This window comes from Cherax quadricarinatus, chromosome 91 (assembly GCF_038502225.1).
Source record: "Cherax quadricarinatus isolate ZL_2023a chromosome 91, ASM3850222v1, whole genome shotgun sequence".
NCBI classification, from domain to species: domain Eukaryota; kingdom Metazoa; phylum Arthropoda; class Malacostraca; order Decapoda; family Parastacidae; genus Cherax; species Cherax quadricarinatus.
The window spans coordinates 9,482,965-9,505,823 of NC_091382.1; the positions used below are offsets into that span (position 1 = coordinate 9,482,965).

At 41.3% G+C, this 22,859-nt stretch overlaps 1 protein-coding gene across 1 annotated transcript in view; it reads right to left on the minus strand.

Annotated features, from left to right (window-relative positions):
- Positions 1–386: 386 nt before the first annotated feature.
- Positions 387–22,859, minus strand: part of LOC128704848 (uncharacterized) — a 55,225-nt gene continuing 32,752 nt past the window's right edge. The window contains exon 5 of the mRNA XM_053799995.2: positions 387–1,601. Coding sequence (XP_053655970.1) covers positions 1,471–1,601 — 131 coding nt within the window. The 3' untranslated portion in view covers positions 387–1,470. The remainder of the gene's footprint in view (positions 1,602–22,859) is intronic.

A 22,859-nucleotide genomic window follows, 5' to 3' on the forward strand; every position in this document is an offset into this window, starting at 1 on the left:
GTCAGCATCATAATGATCGTGTACACTCGTGTCAGCATCATAATGTTCGTGTACACTAGTGTCAGCATCATAATGATCGTGTACACTAGTGTCAGTATCATAATGATCGTGTACACTAGTGTCAGCATCATAATGATCGTGTACACGTGTCAGCATCATAATGTTCGTGTACACTAGTGTCAGCATCATAATGATCGTGTACACTCGTGTCAGCATCATAATGATCGTGTACACTAGTGTCAGTATCATAATGATCGTGTACACTCGTGTCAGCATCATAATGATCGTGTACACTCGTGTCAGCATCATAATGATCGTGTACACTCGTGTCAGCATCATAATGATCGTGTACACGTGTCAGCATCATAATGATCGTGTACACGTGTCAGCATCATAATGATCGTGTACACTAGTGTCAGCATCATAATGATCGTGTACACTAGTGTCAGCATCATGATGATCGTGTACACTAGTGTCAGCATCATAATGATCGTGTACACGTGTCAGCATCATAATGATCGTGTACACTAGTGTCAGCATCATAATGATCGTGTACACTTATAATGACAGTACACTTATAATGATAGTACACTTATAATGATAGTGCACTTATAATGATAGTGTACACTTATGATCGTGTACACTGATAATGATAGTGTACATTAGTGCCAATTTGACAGCCACCAAATTTCACATTTATAATTTGTAGTTAATTCGACATGATTTGTGTCACTTTCTGAAGAACCTATATTACGAGACCCCCAGCCACGACAGGAATGACATCCCACAGCCACGACAGGAATGACATATCACAACCACGACAGGACTGACATACCCCAGCCACGACAGGAATGACATACCACAGCCACGACAGGAATGACATACCAAGAAACGACAGGAATGACATACCCCAGCCACGACAGGAATGACATACACCAGCCACGACAGGAATGACATACCCCAACCACGACAGGAATGACATACCACAGCCACGACAGGAATGACATACCACAGCCACGACAGGTATGACATACACCAGCCACGACAGGAATGACATACCCCAGCCACGACAGGAATGACATACCCCAGCCACGACAGGAATGACATACACCAGCCAGGACAGGAATGACATACCCCAGCCACGACAGGAATGACATACCCCAGCCACGACAGGAATGACATACCCCAGCCACGACAGGAATGACATACCCCAACCACGACAGGAATGACATACCACAGCCACGACAGGAATGACATACCACAGCCACGACAGGAATGACATACCCCAGCCACGACAGGAATGACATACCCCAGCCACAACAAGAATCACACACTCCACAGCCTACAAGTTAACAGTATGTCCTCAAGTATCACACAGTCCTAGGATCCAACAAGAGCCAAGAGATGCTTCCCATCAACTGTTTATCATACATATGAGGTATATTACCCACGACAGCTGGATGTAGTCACTTAGGGAGCACCATCAATGCTACTCATGTACAGCTGAACCATATATGTGAGAGACACATCAACAGTGATCACAAACAATGGTACAAACATTCTGGGACTGGAGTCACTCTGCATCGCTGCTCGATGTTCACCTGAAGGAATACGGTACATAATTACACATGGGAAGAGGGTATGCCTATATATATGTACGTATATATATGCAGAACAAGCCACATAGGAATGGAAATGTTATATATATATGTGGCTTGTTCTGGATTGTTAAAATCACCTGCTTGCGATTATATTTACCTATACATGCACTAAGATCACAGTCAACAGGTGATGTGACAATATGTAGAATAACCCCTGTGAAATGATCAGTGAACTTCCAAGTGCTTTCATGATTTCTCACATTATCAGGGAGAGAGAGAGAGAGAGAGAGACAAGTACGCTCACACCTTGAGTATGACCCCCCCCCTATCATCTGCGACTGCTTGACAGAGTAGAGCACAGAGCAAGACGTCTCATCTCTCGTCTGGACCCATCCTGGATAGATCTGTCATTTCAGCAGAGCCTTCAACACAGGAGGGATGTGGGTGGCCTTACTGTTATGTACAAGGCCAATATTGTCCAAGTATCACACTTGCATCCACTTCGAGGACAGCGAGAAGCAAGCTTCTATACCACAAGACGGGCAGAAAGCAGCAACTTCACTCTGGCTGTACCCTTCTCCAGAACATCACTTTATCTGAGACCATTTATCCCCAGGATGACTCGAGTATGGAACACATTCGTACAGCATTATGATGTCAACGAGATAAAGTCAGTTGATCAATGAAAATGCTGGTCCACAGCTGGCCCACTGCTGGCCCACTGCTGGCCCACAGCTGGCCCACAGATGGCTCCAACCTCATCCTGTTCCTTACTTGTCTCATAACAATAAAAATGCTTTCAAATGAGCTGATGTTTGTAACAGCTCTTAGCTTGACAATAAAGTTAGGAATCCTTAACCTGTAAATAGCTTGTCAATAAAGCTAGGGATCCTTAACCTGTAAATAGCTCGTCAATAAAGCTAGGGAACTTTAACCTGTAAATAGGTTGTCAATAAAGCTAGGGATCCTTAACCTATAAATAGGTTGTCAATAAAGCTAGGGATCCTTAACCTGTAAATAGCTTGTCAATAAAGCTAGGGATCCTTAACCCGTAAATAGCTTGTCAATAAAGCTAGGGATCCTTAACCTGCAAATATTATTATAATAAAAAAGAAGCGCTAAACCATAAGGGCTATACAGTGCTGCAGGACAGGAAGGAAGCAGGGGTATCAGGTGGCAAAAGGGAGAGGGATAATTAGTAGGTTATGCAGGGCAGTGGATAGTGCAGGGGTAGAAGATAGCAAGAGATTGAGGTAGAAAGGGTTGAGGGAAGTGCGAAAAGTATCGTCATCAGAGTTTGTGGAGCAAGTCATTTGTTGTCAAGAAGTCAATGAGAGAGTCAGGATTAAAGGAGGGTCCATCAGCAAGAAGGGAAGGTAAAGAGAGAGTAGTAGAGCGGAGACGACGTTGAAAGTAACTTCTGCATGCTTGTTGATAGAGAGGGCAGTTTAACAGAATGTGGCTAACCGATACTGGAACCTGACACGCCTCACAGAGAGGAACAGGCTACCTCTCCATGAAATACCCATGAGTAAGACAAGTGTGGCCAATGCAAAGACGGGAGAGGGTAGTCTCCCAACCTCGACACTGATGAAAAGAAGACGGCCAGTACTCTATACTCGGTTTAATAGAATGAAGTTTGTTACCGAGTAGATTAGACTAACATCGTTGCCAACGGGTGTGAAGGTGGGTAGCTATTACAGCAAAATAGTCCGTAAATGGAACACCTTTATATGAAACTGGTAGGTGTCTGCAGTGTCTGCCTGTTCATTGCCCTGTACGTCAACATGACCATAGACCCAACAAAAAAACAATATCTTTATGCTTGGTATTATTATAATCAAAAAGAAGCACTAAGCCACAAGGGCTATACAGCGCTGCAGGGTAGGGAAGGAAGCGAGGGTATTGGATGGCAGAAGGGAGGAGGGATGATCAGTAGGTTACAGAAAACAGAGGGGGCAGGGGATAGTACGGGGGTAGGGGGCAGCATGAGATTGAAGTAGAAAGGGCTGAAGGTATCAGAATTTGTGAAGTAAGTCAGTTGTTGTCAAAAAGTCAATGAGAGAGTCTGGATGAAAGGTGGGTCCATCAGCGAGAAGGGAAGGTAAAGAGAGAGCAGCAGAGCGAAGACGACGACGGAGGTAAATTCTGCGTGCTCGTTGATAAAGTGGGCAGTCCAACAGAATGTGGCTGACTGATAATGGAACTCGGCAATTCTCACAGAGAGGAGCAGGGCGCCTCTCCATGACATATCCATGAGTAAGACGAGTATGGCCAATGCGAAGACGGGAGAGAGTAGTCTCCCAACCTCGACACTGGTGATAAGAAGACGGGAGAGAGTAGTCTCCCAACCTCGACACTGGTGATAAGAAGACGGCCAGTAACCTATACTCGGTTTAATAGATTGAAGTTTGTTGCCGAGCATAGTAGACCACCGTTGTTGCCAACGGGTGTGATTATTATTATTATTATTATAATCAAAAAGAAGCGCTAAGCCACAAGGACTATACAGACCAACGGGTGTGAAGTTGGGAAGATATTGCAGCAAAATAGTCCGTAAATGGAATACCTCTACATGAAACTGGTAGGTCATGTACTGCTGACCGTGCAACAGTGTCTGCCTGCTCATTGCCCTGTACGTCAACATGACCAGGGACCCAACAAAAAACATCTTTATGCTTGGTAAAGATGCGGCGTAGCCAAAGTTGGATACGGAGGACTAATGGGTGAGGTGTATCAAATTTCTGTATAGCCTGTAAAGCACTAAGGGAGTCTGAGACAACCACAAATGATGACACAGGCACAGATGCAATACGGATAAGTGCTGTAAGGATGGCATACAATTCAGCAGTAAAAATACTAGCCGAAGATAGTAAATGCCCTTGTACGACGCTGTCCGGAAACACTGCTGCGAATCCTACCCCGTCAGAAGACTTAGAGCCATCTGTGTACACAGCAATGGCATGAGAATGAGAGTGAAAGTGGTCAAGAAAATGAGAGCGGGAAGCGACCGTAGACAGTTGGGCTTTCGAGCAAGGGAGAGAGAAAGAACAGACTCGAACAGCTGGAACTTCCCAGGGGGGTAGGGAAAAGTGAGATGCTACATATACATAGAAAGGTGGTAATTGAAGAGAAGGCAAGAGCGAATGAAGGCGAAGAGAGAAGGGACGGAGTAAACAGGGGCGGCGAACAAATAAAGAATGTCTACTAATATCAGTGACCATTCTATAAATGGAAGGATTGCGGAGATCATGAGAGCGTACATAGTAGCGAAGGCAATGGGCATCACGGCGATCGGATAAGGATGGTACGTTCGCTTCTGCATAGAGGCTCTCGACAGGGGAAGAGCGAAAAGCACCAAGGCATAAATGTAATCCTTGGTGATGAATGGGGTTAAGGCTAGAGAGAGTAGCAGGAGATGCCGCTGAATAGATCTGGTCACCATAATCAAGTTTCGATAAGATAAGCGTGGAATGTAGGCAAAGGAGGGTTCGACGACCAGCTCCTCATGAAAGATGAGCAAGGGTTTTAAGGAGGTTCAGCCGGCTGTGGCAAGTTGCCTTCAGAGAGGTAATGTGAGGTTTCCAGGATAACCTACGATCAAAGAGGAGGCCCAGAAACTTGACTATCACGTTCAGGGGTTTATGCTTGGTAGTAATACGGCGTAGCCAAAGTTGGATATGGAGGACTATGGGGTGAGGTGTATCAAATTTTCGTATAGCCTGTAAAGCACTAAGGGAGTCTGAGACAACCACAAATGATGACACAGGCATAGATGCAATACGGATAAGTGCTACAAGAATGGCATACAATTCAGCTGTATAAATGCTAGCCGAGGATAGTAAATGTCCTCGCACAACACTGTCTGAAAACACTGCTGCAAATCCGACACCATCAGAAGACTTAGAGCCATGTGTATACACTGCGATGGCATGAGAATGAGAGCAGAAGTGGTCAAGAAAAAGAGAGTGGGAAGCTACCGTAGATAGTTGGGCTTTCGTGTAGGGGAGTTAGAAAGAACAGACTCGAACAGCTGGAACTTCCCAGGGGGGCAGGGAAAAGTGAGATGCTACATGAACATAGAAAGGTGGTAACTGAAGGGAAGACAAGAGCGAATGTAGTCGAAGAGAAAAGGGATGGAGCAAACAGGGGCAACCAACAAATAATGTCTACTAACATCGGTGACTATTCTATATATGGAAGGATTGCGGAGATCATGAGAGTGAACATAGTAGCGAAGGCAATGGGCATCACTGCATCATGGACAAGGATAGGATATTCGCTTCTGCATAGAGGCTCTCAACAAGGGAAGAGCGAAAAGCACCAAGGCACAAACGCAATCCCTGGTGATGGATGGGAGGCTCGAGAGAGTAGTAGGAGAGGCCACTGAATAGATCTGATGACCATAATCGAGTTTCGATAAAATGAGGGCTGAATGTAGGCGAAGGAGAGTTCGACGATCAGCTCCCCATGAAAGATGAGCAATGGTTTTAAGAAGGTTCAACCGGTTGTGACAAGTTGCCTTCAGAGAGGTAATGTGAGGTTTCCAGGATAACCTACGGTCAAAGAGAAGGCCTTGAAACCTGACTATCATGTTCAGGGATACGTGAGCCATAGAGATACAAAGGATGATCGGAGATGACAGAACATCTAGTGAAAGTAATCTGGCGAGCTTTGGTACTGGAAAATTTAAACCCATGCGTGGTGGCCCAATTGGAAGCACGGTCGACCGCATGCTGGAGAGAAACTGTAATAATGTTAGCGCCTGCACAAGTTATAGTGAAGTCATCTACATCGAGTGATGACCAAATACTGGATGGAAGACTAGAGGCCAAATCATTTATAGCAAGGAGAAAAAGTGTTGTGCTCAAAACATATCCCTGTCAGTTAAAAAGTTTTTAAGGAAGGATGGTAGATTGCCTCGGAGGCCTAAGGAGTGGGCTTGGGTCAAAACATTATACCTCCAAGTTGTATAATATGCCTTCTCAAGGTCAAAAAATATGGCAATAACTGAGTGGTTATTCGCGAAGGCATTATGAACATACGTATCCAAGCATAGTAAGGGGTCTATGGTAGAACAGCCCTTACGAAAGCCATACTGACTAGTGGAGAGATCGTTGTGTGTCTCTAAATACCACATTAAACGTCGATTTACAAGACGTTCCATCACTTTGCAAACTGCACTGGTAAGAGCAATGGGACGATAGTGGGAGGCATCATGTCCCCTAGTACCCGGTTTGCGGAAAGGGAGAACAATGGCATTTTTCCACACCTGGGGGAGAATTCCTTGTGACCAAATAAGATTGAAGAGGTGTAAGAGGACTACAAGAGCTGATTGATGTAAATGTTGTAACATCCGAATATGTCGTCAGGTCCAGCTGCCGATAATCGGCAAGCTGAGTGTGTCGCCTCCAGTTTCTGAAGTGTAAAAGCCACATTATATGGTTCTTCGATGAGAGAAGAAAAGTCCAAGGGTGCTAACTCTCTGGCAGACTTTGAGGAAAGAAACGACGGGCATAGATGGAGTCCCCTGAGAAATACGGACCAGATGATTGCCAATTTCAATGGCAGTGTCAAGAGGGTTTGCTATAACAACACCGGCAACTTGCAGAACAGAAGCCGGATCAGGAGAGTATTTAGCACTCAGTTTCTGTACTTTTTTCCAGACTGCACTCATAGAGGAAGCCGAGGTGATGGTGGAAACAATTTTGCCAGGAAGTGCGTTTAGCGTCACAGATGGCACGGCGAGCAACCGCTCACTTCTGCTTAAAATCAAGAAGTCTCTCTGTGGTTCTATTGTACTGGTACCTGCCCCACACAATGTGTTTCAAACATACTGCACGAGCACAAGTAAAAGACCACCAAGGCACACACTTCTGAGAATGCCTGCCTGAAGTTTGGGGGATAGAATGAGAAGCTGCGGTTAAAACTGATGTCGAGAAGAGGTGTAAAAGCTCATCAATGGAGGATGAAGGAGGAACCTTACTAAAAGCAGTTAGTTGCGAGTAAAGGTCCCAATTTGCTCGATCAAACTGCCAGCGAGGGCTACGAAGAGGTGGTGAATATGAAGGAGAAGTAAGAATGATTGGAAAGTGATCGCTGTCATGTAAGTCCGGTAGAACAGACCAGGCGAAGTCTAGTGCAGTAGAGGAAGGGCAGACTGAGAGATCGATGCAAAAGAGAGTATGAGTACGAGGATCAAAATGGGTGGGAATACCCGTACTTAAAACATGGAGGGGGCGAGAAGCGAGAAAAACCTCCAACTGAATGTCACGTGAGTCACAATGAGACCCCCCCAGAGGAAATGGTGGGCATTAAAATCACAAAGTAAGGATGGTGGTAAGGATGAAACAAGGCAAAATCTGGGATAGATAATGGCTGAGAAGAGAGATACAAAAAACATATTGTAAATCACTTATTCAAGTGGATACGGGCTGCTGTGTAATGCAGCAAGGTATGAACAAATTGTTGATGGTACGGAATACCATTGCATAGAACAAGGGCACTTTCATTAAAGGTCCATCTGAAAAAGGATCCGAATAATACAATAAATTATAGCCTGAGATGGGTTGAAAAACAGCCGAGTGTAATTTTGGTTCTTGTAAGCAAACACCAACAGGGGAAAACTGGGAAAGCAACATCTGAAGCTCACCCCAATTACCCATGAGACCGTGGATATTCCACTGTAAATAGGCCATGATTGGCAATGAGGAAAATACCAGGAATCCGCAGGTAGAGCACCTACGGACTAGAGGGGTTAGAAACTACATGCAGTGGCATCAGAAAACGTTCAAACAGCGAAGGAACAGAGCGTTGTGAAGAATGGAGTTGTGGAGATGGAGGAGAGGGAAGAGAAGGAACAGGAGATGGATCATTGTCCACTGAAGTTTTAGTCTCTGCAATATATTCTGAAATAGCTTGAAGTGTTTCTGAATTCAAAGACGTTGTATGGGAGACAATATTGGAAATAGGAGGAGGAGGGTGAGTAAAGATTGCGACAGTAATGAACTGTACTAAAGTATGGGGGGGACGAGAGCATGTTGGGAACTGGAGAAGTGTGGGAGGGGACAGAAGAAGCAGGAACCTGGGAGGCGGCAGAAGAGGGAGAAACTTGGGAGGGGACAGGGAAGGAAGGCACAGAACGAGGAGGAGGGTGAACCTCCACACTTGTAATAGAGCCAGTGAGAGGGGAAGAACCAGGTACAGACTAGAAAGGTAAAATGTGGAGGGGGAAGAAGGGAAGGAGGGGGCAAAGAAGATTTTTTGAACTTCTGAAAAGTAGAGGGACGATTGGTTGAAGGTGTCGTACGAGGTCTTGTCGATACCGGGGCTTGTGAGGGAGAACTCGGAGATGTCAGAACAGACTGAAGTGTTGAAGTAGGGACGTCTGAGCCTAGGACAGCAAAAGAATTAGATACAGGAGTGACTATGGGAGGGATAGCTACAGAGAAGCCCGCAGAAGAGGGGACTCCAGAAGTGAGGGGACGTTTAGAAACACGAGAATAAGAAACATGGGGAAGTCTCCCTTGGAGGCGGAGATGAGAAACTACCATAGCATAAGGGATACCTTCTGCCTCTTTGAGGCAATGGATTTCTCGCTCATTTAAGTAGACCTGGCAATGGCGAGAGTACGAAGGGTGAGCCTCATGACAATTAAGGCAAGAGGGAGGGCGACTACAAGACGTATTAGAATGGTCATCAGCAGCGCAGACTGGGCATTCGGCCACAGATCTGCTATACTTCGCTGGGTGACCAAATCGCCAGCAATTTCTACACTGTTGCGGTGTAGGGATCACCTTTCGAACTTGTAACCGATGTCCTGCTACATAAACAGAGGATGGGAGTTCACGGCTGTCGAAAGTTAATCGAGCAACATTGCAAGGGTAGCATCTCCGCCTGCAGGCAGGAAGGACATAAGTGTCTACCTTGAGCAGTGGTTCCCAAACTTTTTCAGCTTGTTACCCAATTTAACATGCCACATAAAGAATGTTACCCCTTTCACAAAATGTTGTTATTATTGATATATATGGCTAAACGTGAACGTATACAGCCTCGCATACTCTGCTAATCCTAGCAAAACCATTGAAAACGTAAGAACCACACATACATTATATATAAAATTAATAATAGCTACAAATTCACAGTAACAGTGGGTAAATACTAACTATATACTGCACAGGGCAGTACACATACATACCAGCTTATGTCTACCTCGGCTGATGCTCACAGATAAACTGACAGTGTGAAATAGAGGCAGCCTCAGGAAGTGAGTGACGCATACTGGACAGGTCGATCTGGGCTACTGAGTGACTTTTATCCTGAAGCATACTTGTCAAAATACTTTTGGGTTTCCACACACTTAGCTATATATTTCTTCTTTTCTAATACTGTATATTAGTTTTTGATGTTTACTGTTATTTGGTTTAACTTTATTACTTACTTATAATAGGTTTACTTTACAACTTTATATACTAAGACAAAGTTAACAATAATCCTCATACCGGGTACTGCATTGTTTTCTTGATTTTCAGAATTCATAACTTTTTTTCTGTCACCCCTCCATTACCCCCCAAAAATGGTTAAATTACCCCCAGGGGGTAATTTACCCCCAGTTTGGGAACCACTGACCTTGAGGATTGGGAAATCTTGGAGTTCCAGCTATTCGAGAATGTCATTGCTACATGTCTGGAAATTCTGGACTACTGTATGGGGCAGAATGACAGTACCACTACAAGTATCGAGGGAATGATGTTTTTCGATAGTGACAGGAATAGTATCGATATGTGAAAGAAGAGAAAGATCATGAGCTTGGGTAGCATTCTGGACAGTGATGATGCGCGTACCACTCTTAAGAGCATGAAAGGAAATATCTCTACCAACATGGCATAGGAGTGCTTTGCCAATACTATGGTCAGAAAGATAGGCAATAGAGGAAGTTGGTCGTAAAGAATTTAGTCCACTGTGCATTCTGAAACTGAGTGTGGAAAGGGAGCGCATGACGTGTCAATCTTTTCCGAGTAGAATGAGAAGGTGGCGAAGTATCATCATCAGGCAATTGTCATTGGTGTTTAGGAGTGGGACTGGAGTTGGTCCAACGTGGGACGAGCTGGGGATTCGAAAATTGCCCTGGGGATTCGAAAATTGCCGCGCCGTAGAGGGAGAGGCCAGAAGCATAGTCAAAGGAGAGCGGAGGTCAAACAAATGGAAGGAGTCATACCTCCTTCGGCACCAGCAAGAGGTACAGGGGCAACAGGAGTGGCTGAAGAGTGGTCAAAAAATGAGGCAGGGTCAGAATGGGGTGCGGTATCAAGGAGGGGCCCCGGGGGTAGCAGGTTCATGGACTAGGGCTTCCATGGTTAGGTTCTTTATTTTAGTTTTTAAGAAAAAAAAGAGAAGAAAATAAAAATAAAAATAAGAATAAAAAAGGGGGGACTGGGAAGGAATAGTTCCTAGGAAGAATGAAAGGGCCAGAAATCCCCCTCCACGCCCAAGAGGACCTCAGCACTGCAAGTAGCGCAGATGCAGCATGGAACCCATGCCATACCCTACCCTTCATGCCAGTAAACCAGCAAACTGGGATAGCAACCTCACATCTGCCGAGCTACCTCGGTGGACAAAAGATAGGGCGGCCGGATATCTGCCACAAAGCATACCTCCTTCGGCTACCACCCCCGGAATCCGAAAGGCAGCCTCCAGAGATACACCCGTCGCCCGAAAGACACCCAAAGCCACCCCCCGGGAGACTGGAGAGGGATCGGGACATCCCCAGGCGATCCAGATTCCACGGCAAACTACGGCACCGCCAAGAACCTCAACGGAATGGGATGGACCCCGGTACCCTTTCTTCTACCTAGGAACTAGCGCACCTGTGGGAAAAATCCCAAAGGCCAAAAAGAGGAAGGGCAAAAGGGAGGGGTGGGGAGGAGGAGGAGGAGGAGGAGGAGGAGGAAAGGAAAAAGGGAGGATGGGATAGGGAAGGGGGTAAAAAAAACTTTTGATAAAGAATTCCCCCCAAAATGCTGATGGATGTGTCTATAAGATTCCTTGTAAAATTTGCGATAAAGTTTATTACGGTCAAACTGGTAAAAATCTCGAACTGAGATTAAAACAACATAAATATAGCATTAGAACTGGACAAGATTCCAATGCTCTATTTATTCATGTAACAGATTTTAACCATCCAACTGATTTTCAAAAAATTGAGAAGGTAGTATCAAGCAAGTCCATGGTCGACAGGAATATAATTGAATCTTGTTTCATAAAAAGCAGTTTTGACAATAATATGAATATTTCCTTTGGTTTATATAAATTAGATCCATTTATAATTAATAGAATTTGGGAAGAATTTAATAATACACTGGACAAATAATAATTTTTAAAATTTTCTTGGGTAGAATAGTTTGTTGGTGGGTTGTGCGAAGGACCTGTCCAGTTGGGCCGGCGCACGTCAGGTGTTTAACTGTTGTGGGATCTGATAGTGAGGTGTTGGCCAGACCCCTTATATACCTTCCTTGGATGCTGTACTTTCATAGTTCCTTGATAATGTGAGTAGTCACGAATGCGCTTGGAATTTCTCTATTCTTTCACAGTGGTTGTTTTGCATATTCTGAAATCACCTGTTTACTGTGATCTTATTGCATATATATATATATATATATATATATATATATATATATATATATATATATATATATATATATATATATATATATATATATATATATATATATGATTGAATGACTGAATAATCAATTTAAGTGTGTTACAGGTTCCTTTTTTTTTTTGAGTTATCTTCCAAGAGTATAATGCACCAGTTCACACCGCTAGAGTTGTTCAACACTGTTATGAACAACATAAAAGTGGAGTCGAACACTTGGACTGGCCGCCACTATCACCGGATCTAAATATTATGGAGCATCTGTGAGGTCAATTGGAACAACAAGTTAAGAACCGGTTTCCTACACCGTCGTCTCTAGAAGGATTAGAACAAGTTTTGCTTGAGGAATAGTTTAAAATTTCCCAAGATGTTTTTCAGATGTTATATGAATCAATTCCTCGAGGAACTGATGCTATTTTAGCTGCAAATGGAGGACCAGCTCCATACTGAAAATAGAAAGTGTTGTAGGTTTTCATATTGTCCAATACCTATATATATTAATGTAGTCATGAATGATTTTAAACGAGTAACAATACTGCGACTGGCCGGGAGTAACAGCTTGGTTGATCAGGACCTGATCCACCGTGAAGCCTGGTGTGCACCTTTATTTACATGCACACCTTCATAATTTACGTGTGCGTCTTCATAATTTACGTGTGCGTCTTCATAATTTACATGTGCACCTTTATTATTTACATGTGCACCTTCATAATTCACGTGTGCACCTTCATAATTTACGTGTGCGTCTTCATAATTTACATGTGCACCTTCATTATTTACATGTGCACCTTCATAATTCACGTGTGCACCTTCATAATTTACATGTGCACCTTCATAATTTACATGTGCACCTTCATAATTCACATGTGCACCTTCATAATTCACGTGTGCACCTTCATAATTTACGTGTGCACCTTCATAATTTACGTGTGCACCTTCATAATTTGTGTGCACCTCCATAATTTACATGTGCACCTTCATAATTTACATGTGCACCTTCATAATTTACATGTGCACCTTCATAATTCATGTGTGCACCTTCATAATTTACGTGTGCACCTTCATAATTTGTGTGCACCTCCATAATTTACATGTGCACCTTCATAATTTACATGTGCACCTTCATAATTCACATGTGCACCTTCATAATTTACATGTGCACCTTCATAATTCACGTGTGCACCTCCATAATTTACGTGTGCACCTTCATAATTTACATGTGCACCTTCATAATTTACGTGTGCACCTTCATAATTCACATGTGCACCTTCATAATTCACGTGTGCACCTTCATAATTCACGTGTGCACCTTCATAATAGACGTGTGCACCTTCATAATTTACATGTGCACCTTCATAATTTACATGTGCATCTTCATAATTCACGTGTGCACCTTCATAATTCACGTGTGCACCTTCATAATTCACGTGTGCACCTTCATAATTCACGTGTGCGCCTTCATAATTTAAATGTGCACCTTCATAATTTACATGTGCACCTTCATAATTCACGTGTGCACCTTCATAATTCACGTGTGCACCTTCATAATTTACATGTGCACCTTCATAATTTACATGTGCATCTTCATAATTCACGTGTGCGCCTTCATAATTTAAATGTGCACCTTCATAATTTACATGTGCACCTTCATAATTTACATGTGCACCTTCATTATTTATATGTGCACCATAATTACGGAACAATTATAAATATTCTTTGATATTATAAAATAAGTCACTTCATTTTTATCAAAAAAAAAAAAAATTTTTTTTTACTGATATTTGCTGAAAATTTTGATAAAAAGCCTGTTTTTTTCAAAATAAAAAAAATTAAGGTTACGTATTTTGATACTTCCTGGGGACGGGAAATTCAATCAACCCATTTTTAATCAAGTGCGATCATCTGCAACACTTTTGCTCCAGATTCTCCTCCACCACGATGCTGTGAACACTAACTCCAAGGCCGAGGGACTGATTACCTCATCTTTTGTATATAGTTCTACTGTCTTCCTATTATGTCCTAGAATCTGTATTGATAAAGCCACTGGATGGCGAAACGTCTACAAAAAAGATATCCAGATGTTGTACATGTGTCTTAACTTTCATATTGTCGGTATTTTATACCTTTCTTGCACAACTTGTCAGACACTACATCATGGAATCTTGGTTCAGAGGACATCTACAAGACCTTCACGGCTACTGCAACTAACCCATCTCTTTGGGAAGGACCTACTTCCACTGGGGAATCCCGCCTACCAGTGACTGCCCTCGTCTGCTGCCCGTCCCTTCCACTGACGCCTATATAAACGTCAGTCTTCTTGTCTTTGCTCCAGATTCTCCTCCACCACGATGCTGTGAACACTAACTCCAAGGCCGAGGGACTGATTACCTCATCTTTTGTATATAGTTCTACTGTCTTCCTATTATGTCCTAGAATCTGTATTGATAAAGCCACTGGATGGCGAAACGTCTACTACAATAAAGATATCCAGATGTTGCACATGTGTCTTAACTTTCATATTGTCGGTATTTTATACCTTTCTTGCACAACTTTTGCCAGGGTTAATTTTCCTCTGCACATCCACCAGAGTTGAGGTAAATTTGTTTTTTCGATGCCCTTATGAAACTTTTATATACATACACATAATTTACGTGTGCACCTTCATAATTTACATGCGATAACAGGGAAGGCACTACAATGGATCAGGGAATATTTCTCAGGAAGACAGCAGCGAGTCATGGTACGTGGCGAGGTGTCAGTGGGCACCTGTGACCAGTGGGGTCCCACAGGGGTCAGTCCTAGGACCAGTGCTGTTTCTGGTATTTGTGAACGACATGACGGAAGGAATAGACTCCGAAGTGTCCCTGTCTGCAGTTGACGTGAAGTTGATGAGAAGAATTCAATCAGACGAGGACCAGGCAGAACTACAAAGGGATCTGGACAGGCTGCAGACCTGGTCCAGCAATTGGCTCCTGGAGTTCAACCCCACCAAGTGCAAAGTCATGAAGATTGGGGAACGGCAAAGAAGACCGCAGACGGAGTACAGTCTAGGGGGCCAGAGACTACAAACCTCACTCAAGGAAAAAGATCTTGGGGTGAGCATAACACCAGGCACATCTGAGGCGCACATCAACCAAATAACTGCTGCAACATATGGGCGCCTGGCAAACCTCAGAACAGCATTCCGACATCTTAATAAGGAATCGTTCAGGACCCTATAGACCGTGTACGTTAGGCCCATATTGGAGTATGCGGCACCAGTTTGGAACCCACACCTAGCCAAGCATGTAAAGAAACTAGAGAAAGTGCAAAGGTTTGCAACAAGACTAGTCCCAGAGCTAAGAGGTATGTCCTACGAGGAGAGGTTAAGGGAAATCAACCTGACGACACTGGAGGACAGGAGAGAGAGAGGGGGGGGACATGATAACGACATACAAAATACTGAGAGGAATTGACAAGGTGGACAAAGACAGGATGTTCCAGAGATTGGACACAGTAACAAGGGGACCCAGTTGGAAGTTGAAGACACAGATGAATCACAGGGATGTTAGGAAGTATTTCTTCAGCCACAGAGTTGTCAGCAAGCGGAATAGTTTGGTAAGCGATGTAGTGGAGGCAGGATCCATACATAGCTTTAAGCAGAGGTATGATAAAGCTCACGGTTCAGGGAGTGACCTAGTAGCGACCAGTGAAGAGGTGGGGCCAGGAGCTTCGACTCGACCCCTGCAACCTCAACTAGGTGAGCACGCACGCACGCACACACACACACATATATATGTGCAGAACAAGCTACATAGGGATGGAAATCTTTAGTTTAAGAATTTTCGCACTCTTGTGCATCTTCAGGAGCTATGTAGTTACTGTCTTGCAACACTGCATAGCTCCTGAAGACGCACGAGAATGAGAAAGATCATGAGCTAAGGATTTCCATCTCCCTGTGACTTGTTCTGCCTTGTTTCGATCACCTGTCTGTGATTCTACTGCATATATATATATATATATATATATATATATATATATATATATATATATATATATATATATATATATATATATATATGTGTACTCACCTATTTGTACTCACCTATTTGTGGTTGCAGGGGTCGAGTCCTAGCTCCTGGCCCCGCCTCTTCACCGGTTGCTACTAGACCCGTGTGTGTGTGTGTGTGTGTGTGTGTGTGTGTGTGTGTGTGTGTGTGTGTGTGTGTGTGTGTGGAAAATACTGTATATATTTTCCGGAAATACGGTAATTTATAGGTAAATAGATGCCCTATATTGTATTTTTAAAAGAAGAATGTTATCAAAAAAAAGAAGAGACACTCGCCATCTTGGTTTTGAATTTGTATTAGAAACGGTGAATGGGGAAGAATTTTTCGTGCTCTAGAGGTTAAAATTGTGCTGACACCTCTCAAATAGGAGGCGAAATTGGTGGATGTGCATTCCTGCATAACTTGAGATATCAGACGACTGGACAAGACAGCTCCAGGAACCTCAGATAAGCTCTCTAGATTTGTGTGTAATTCTGGCCAGCATTATTTTCATAGCTTTAGTTAGAGTGAGGTTTTCTGAGTATGATACACATTAATCTCCAGTCAAATTGGTGAGTGATATTAAGATATATTTTCCTTCTGTTATGTAATTGTGTATATATATAACCATTTATTATTTTTAATATACAGTCCACAAATTTATATATTTACCAGTATTTCTGGTGTATGTATATTTCATTTAATTAATAGGTCCAGAGCAACTTGTGGTTATGACAGTGGTAGGTATCGAAGGGGGACATTTTTTGCGACCTAGGTGTCCCAAATTCCTACTTGTCTAACTGATAATAATCTGTTCATTTACTGTTATGTATATAATAATACATCCAAGTAAATGCAATTTTCCACATTTAATTTGCCCGTTGGTCCTTCTTTCACCGGAGGTAATTAGTGAAGTCATTAATTAGTTAATTACTTAATAATTATATGTGATATAACAGAAGGAGGTGGATGTTAAGTTCACAAATTTACTTAATGTGTAGTGGATTATAATAATTACAATATTAATTTTGATAAGCTAAGCTCAAGTCTGGCTAAGTTTATATTAATTTGTATAATATTAATTTGATAAGACAATTCTGGCCAAGATTTATATCAGTGTATGTGTAATTGATAAGACAAGTGTGGATAAAGATTATATTGTGTATATTAATTTTGCTATGCCAAATTCTGGCAAGGATTTATTAATTTGTATAATATCAATTTTGATGAGCCAAGTTTGTATTAATGTACATTTAAAATTTATATTACAATTTTTTACATGTAATTGCTGAGCTCAAGTAGCTGGGATTTATTCAAAGGTAAGTTGTGTCAGTGTTGTGAGTTGTAATCAGTGTTATTAATTGGGTTGAATTTAATACATTGCATCATGGATGAAAATGAGAAAATTAATATAGAAGACAAACATATGGAATATAGAGTAAAGAAAGCATCACTACAGGCTAGGAAAGTTCATGTAACCAAGGCATATAATAAGTGCTTGGAATTAATGAATCAAGAAACTGTGAATACTGGTGATTTAAAATTGTATTTAGATGCTTCAGGTAATAGATATGATTCATACAAATTATATTACAACAAATATGAAGGAGATTTGTTAGTAAAATGTGTAGATGAGACTGAAATAGATCTCATAATTAATCAGTATTATGAATTAGAAGAAAAGATTCTTTCTTGTAAAAGTCAGGCCTTGAATAAATTAAAATGTGTAAACCAGGCAGTTGGTCAGTCTGCTCCAAGAAATATGTCTTTGCCAAAACTCCCAGAACTATGTTTACCTGTGTTTAATCCTGGAGAAAACTGGGAGGAATTTTGGTCAATTTTTAAAGCAGCTGTGCATGACAGGAGTGACCTAGCCTGTGTAACTAAATTATTTTACCTCTAAGGACAGGTAAGAGGAGATGCTCACATACTCATACAAGCCTTTCCCAATGTTGATGACTCTTACAAGGAAGCAGTTGACTTGTTGAAGGTCACTTATGGTAATACAGAACTAAGTAGGTTGGATCTAGTGAATATCATTGTTAATTTACAATCTCCAGATCACACTTACAAAGGTTTACAACAGTTTAAAGTTAAACTGGAGAGCACTCTCAAAACTTTAAGTAATAAATATAATCTGAAGGATTCAGACTGGTTATTGAGTGCCATGATACAGAATAAATTAAACTATAAAACACTTGAATGACTCTCAAACAAATATCACAAGGGTTATTTTGGAATGGAGGAAATAAGACTAGGTCTACAAGAATTAATTGTTCAGTTGCAGACCAGCCAACTAACTCATTTTAAAGATGCAACACATAATAACTCTGAGGTATCTGTCAAGTTTCACAAAGGGAAAAATTATCCCAATGGTAATAATCAAAATTCATTTCCTAAAAAGAGTTGGATAGGTGCATATCAAGTAGCAGGAATCAGAAATAATGATTCTCCACAAGATAAGAAGAATAAGTACCCTCCTAAGAGTAGCACAGTTAATAAGAAACCAGTCAAAGAAAAGAGAGATTGTCTCTTCTGCAAGGGTGCTCATTTTCCTAAGAATTGCAATGCATACAATTCATGGAATGATATAGTTGAAAGATTGGAGGAAATTGACAGATGTATCAGGTGTTTAGGTAATCACAATGTAAAGGATTGTTATGCCAAATTAAACTTCTGTTATCAATGTCACAAAGGAAGACACCATATAGTCATGTGTAAAGGTCTATATGATAATGTTGATAATAATGATAATGTTGACAATCCTGACACAACAGTGGCTAATGTAAAAATTGCTGCTAATGTTAATAATGATGGTTTTGCTGAAGTAGCCTTATCTGTGTTACAGGTAAAAATTGATGATAAAAGGCATAAATCAAAAATTGTAAATGCATTATTGGACCAGGGATCCCAGCGTACGTTCATAAAACGTAAATGTCTTGATGGTATGAAAGTACAGATGGGAGATCCAACAACTTTAAAATTATCTGGTTTTCTTTCGGATAAAAGGGCTCAATTGTATGACACTGTTTATGTAACTGTCAGGTTGGGCAATGAGAAAAAACGTGTTAATGCAGTAATTGTAGATAGACTTCCAGAGAAAATATCTACAGTAGGGCTTAGTAAAGCTACAGAAAGACTTTCACATAATGTAAATTTAGCACCTTCTGGTGTAAGTGATGATTCTGTAGGCCCAATAAATATTTTGATAGGTAGTGACTCTTATGCCTCCTTTGTAAAGGGTATGGTAAAGAAATGTGGTGTCACCCTTTTGAAGACTGCGGGAGACCATGTAATGTATGGTAGGATTCCTCGTAATAATAATTCATGACTAGAGGAAACTACAAATATCATAACTGTGTGTCTTACTCATGAAGTCGTGCCCCAGTATAATTCTTCCATAGAGGATGGTGTTGAGCCATTGCATAAATTGTGGGAATTAGACAGCATTGGAATAAATGTAAATGAAGAAAGTCCAGACGATTCTTTTACTCAGGAGCAGTACCTGAAAGATGTAAAATTTGAATCTGGACAATACTGGGTACGACTTCCGTGGAGACTGAACCATCCAGAATTGCCCACTAATTACAGAATGGCATATGGGCAGTTAAAAGCTCAGCTCCGCGAACTGAGTAAGACACCAGAATTGTTAACTGCCTATAATGATATAATTGCTGAGCAGTTAATTAATAAATTTATAGAAGAGGTACCTCCTGAGCAAGCCAAAATTTATGGTCACTATTTGCCCCATCACGGAGTGAAGAAGGATTCTAAGACCACTCCTCTGAGAATTGTGTTTAATTGTAGTGCCAGGAATAACAAAAATGTACCTAGTTTAAATGACTGTTTGATGACAGGTCCGTCGTTGACGGAAAAATTAGGAGATATCTTATTAAATTTCAGAGTAAAGAATTATGCCTTTACGGCTGACATAAGTAAAGCTTTCCTAAGAGTGGGTTTACAAGAGGCTGACCGGGATTGTACCCGCTTCTTATGTGGACAATTTCCTGTGTGTGACGGTCAACTGAAGAGGAACTGTTAATGACTTATGGAGAGGCTAATAAAATAATGCAAAGTGCAAATATGCCTCTGAGAGAATGGAATAGTAATTCGTCCAAATTGAAGGACAAAATAAGTAAAGATTACCCTGGAGATGAAGTGCCAAAATGTAGTAATGTATTGGGTTTAAATTGGGATACTGAGAGAGATTTGTTAATGTTAAAACCTAATAATTACAGTATGCCCAATAAATTAACCAAGAGAGTTTTGCTTGCTAAAGTTTCCAAGTGTTTTGATCCACTAGGTTTAGTGTCACCCCTTACTATAAGAGGGAAATTATTAATTCAGGAAGCATGGAAACTTAAATGTGCTTGGGATGAAATTCTACCTGAGGAATTCATTAACAGGTGGGATGAATTAATTGGTGATTATGAGAAAATTCCAATGTTGGAGTTCCCACGCCAGGTGGCCAATCCGAATGGGAAAAATGTACTCCACATTTTTTGTGATGCTTCAAAATTGGCTTATGGAGCAGTTGCTTACCTTCAATGTAATAGTGTTATTTCTCTTGTTATGTCTAAGGCTAAAGTGTCTCCAATTAAATCATGTACCTTACCTCAGTTGGAATTAACAGCCATTTATGTAGGTGTCAAATTAGCTAATTATATAAGAAATAAGTTGCAGGAGATAAATATTAGCGACACTGTAATTTGGTCTGATAATGAGGTATCCTTACAATGGATTCGTAATGAAAACAGTAAAATTGTGTACGTACAAAACAGAGTCACTGAAATTAATCAGATGCAAGAGAAGTATAATAGTTTGGGTCAGCATATGTTAACATTTAATCATATTCCTGGTGAGGAGAATCCAGCTGATTTCTTGTCTCGAGGTTTATCTTATGCTAAATTTGTAAATGCTGTATCATGGTTTAAAGGACCGAGCTGGTTGGTAAATAAAGCTAATTGGCCTGTACAAAAGGCGTATATTGCTCCTGTTGAAATTACTGTGACCACCGCTCCAATAGTTTGTCCTTCCTTAGCCATTGATATAAATAGGTATTCTCCTTTACCCAAACTAATCAATGTAACTAAATTGGTGTTTAAATTTCTAAACAAGATGAATATTTCATATAAGTTTTCACATCCTCTTGAATATTGGATAAAGAGGGTACAGGAGGAAATCTATGGAAATGAGATTAAATTGATGATGGAAAGAAAAATTGTGAAAGGTTCCATAATAGAGAAATTGGGGCTGTATTTAGAGAAAAAGTGTAATTAGGTGCAGAGGTAGGTTACAAAATGCTGAATTGGGTGATTATGCTAAACACCCTATCTTAATGCCCAAAACTCATCATCTAACAAATTTGATTGTTTTAAATGCCCATAAAAATGTAATGCATGGTGGGGTACATGATACCTTAAATTGTATTAGGGAAACTTTCTGGATTCCACAAGGACGGCAAAGTGTAAAAAGGGTGATTAAATCTTGTGTAATATGTCGCCACCATTGTGTAATATGTCCTCCACCATTGCCAAAGGAGCGTGTACAATTAGTGAAACCATTTGATGTAACAGGTGTAGACTATAGTGGTCCAATAATTTTAACAGGTACGTCAAATGGTGTTCCACTGAAAGTGTATGTTTGTTTGTTCACCTGTACTGCTACTAGGGCAGTTCATTTAGAAGTGGCACAGGACTTGTCTGCAGAACAGTTTATACAGCTGTTTCGAAAATTTGCAGCTAGGAGATCCTGTCCGAGGTTGATGATTTCGGATAATGCCACAAATTTTGTAGCAGGTGCTCAACACTTGATAGAATTAAATAATAGTAACGATGTTCAATCTCTGTTAACCCAGCGAGGGTGTACCTGGAAATTTATTACTCCTAGAGCCCCTTGGCAGGGGAAGCTGTACGAAAGACTGATAGGCACAGTGAAGAGGTGTCTCCGCAAAGTACTACACCGGAAGAATTCCGTGCAGTGTTAGTGGAGGCAGAAAATCGTATAAATAATAGGCCTCTCTCGTACATGAGTGATATACCTGATGCAGATGTATTAACACCTTCTCACCTAATATGTGGAAGGAAATTGGAAGCTGCCCCTGTCTATAGAGATAATCCGAAAGTAAGTGATGAAGATTACAATGATGCGGCAGTGTTGTGTAATAAAGTTAAAATGTTAAATAAAGTAATTGATCATTGGTCTAATGTGTGGCATAAGGAATATCTTCTTACACTACGTGAACACTTTTATGGTGCGACAGAGGCAGTAAATCGACAGACCATTCAACCAGGTGACATTGTGTTAATTGACACTGAACAACATCGAACATTGTGGCCTCTGGGCAAAGTATTGACATTGTACCCAGATGCACAAGGTGTTGTCAGGAATGTCAAAGTGTTGTGTCGTGGCCAGGAAAGTTTACGCACAATTAATAAATTGATTCCCTTGGAATTAGGTGTTCAATCAAATGTAAATGAAAATCTGGGGGAAAGTGACACGAGTGATATGGAAGATAAAGCTGACCAAATGATGCTGGAAGATGAAATCGTAGTAAGACCTACTAGGAGAACA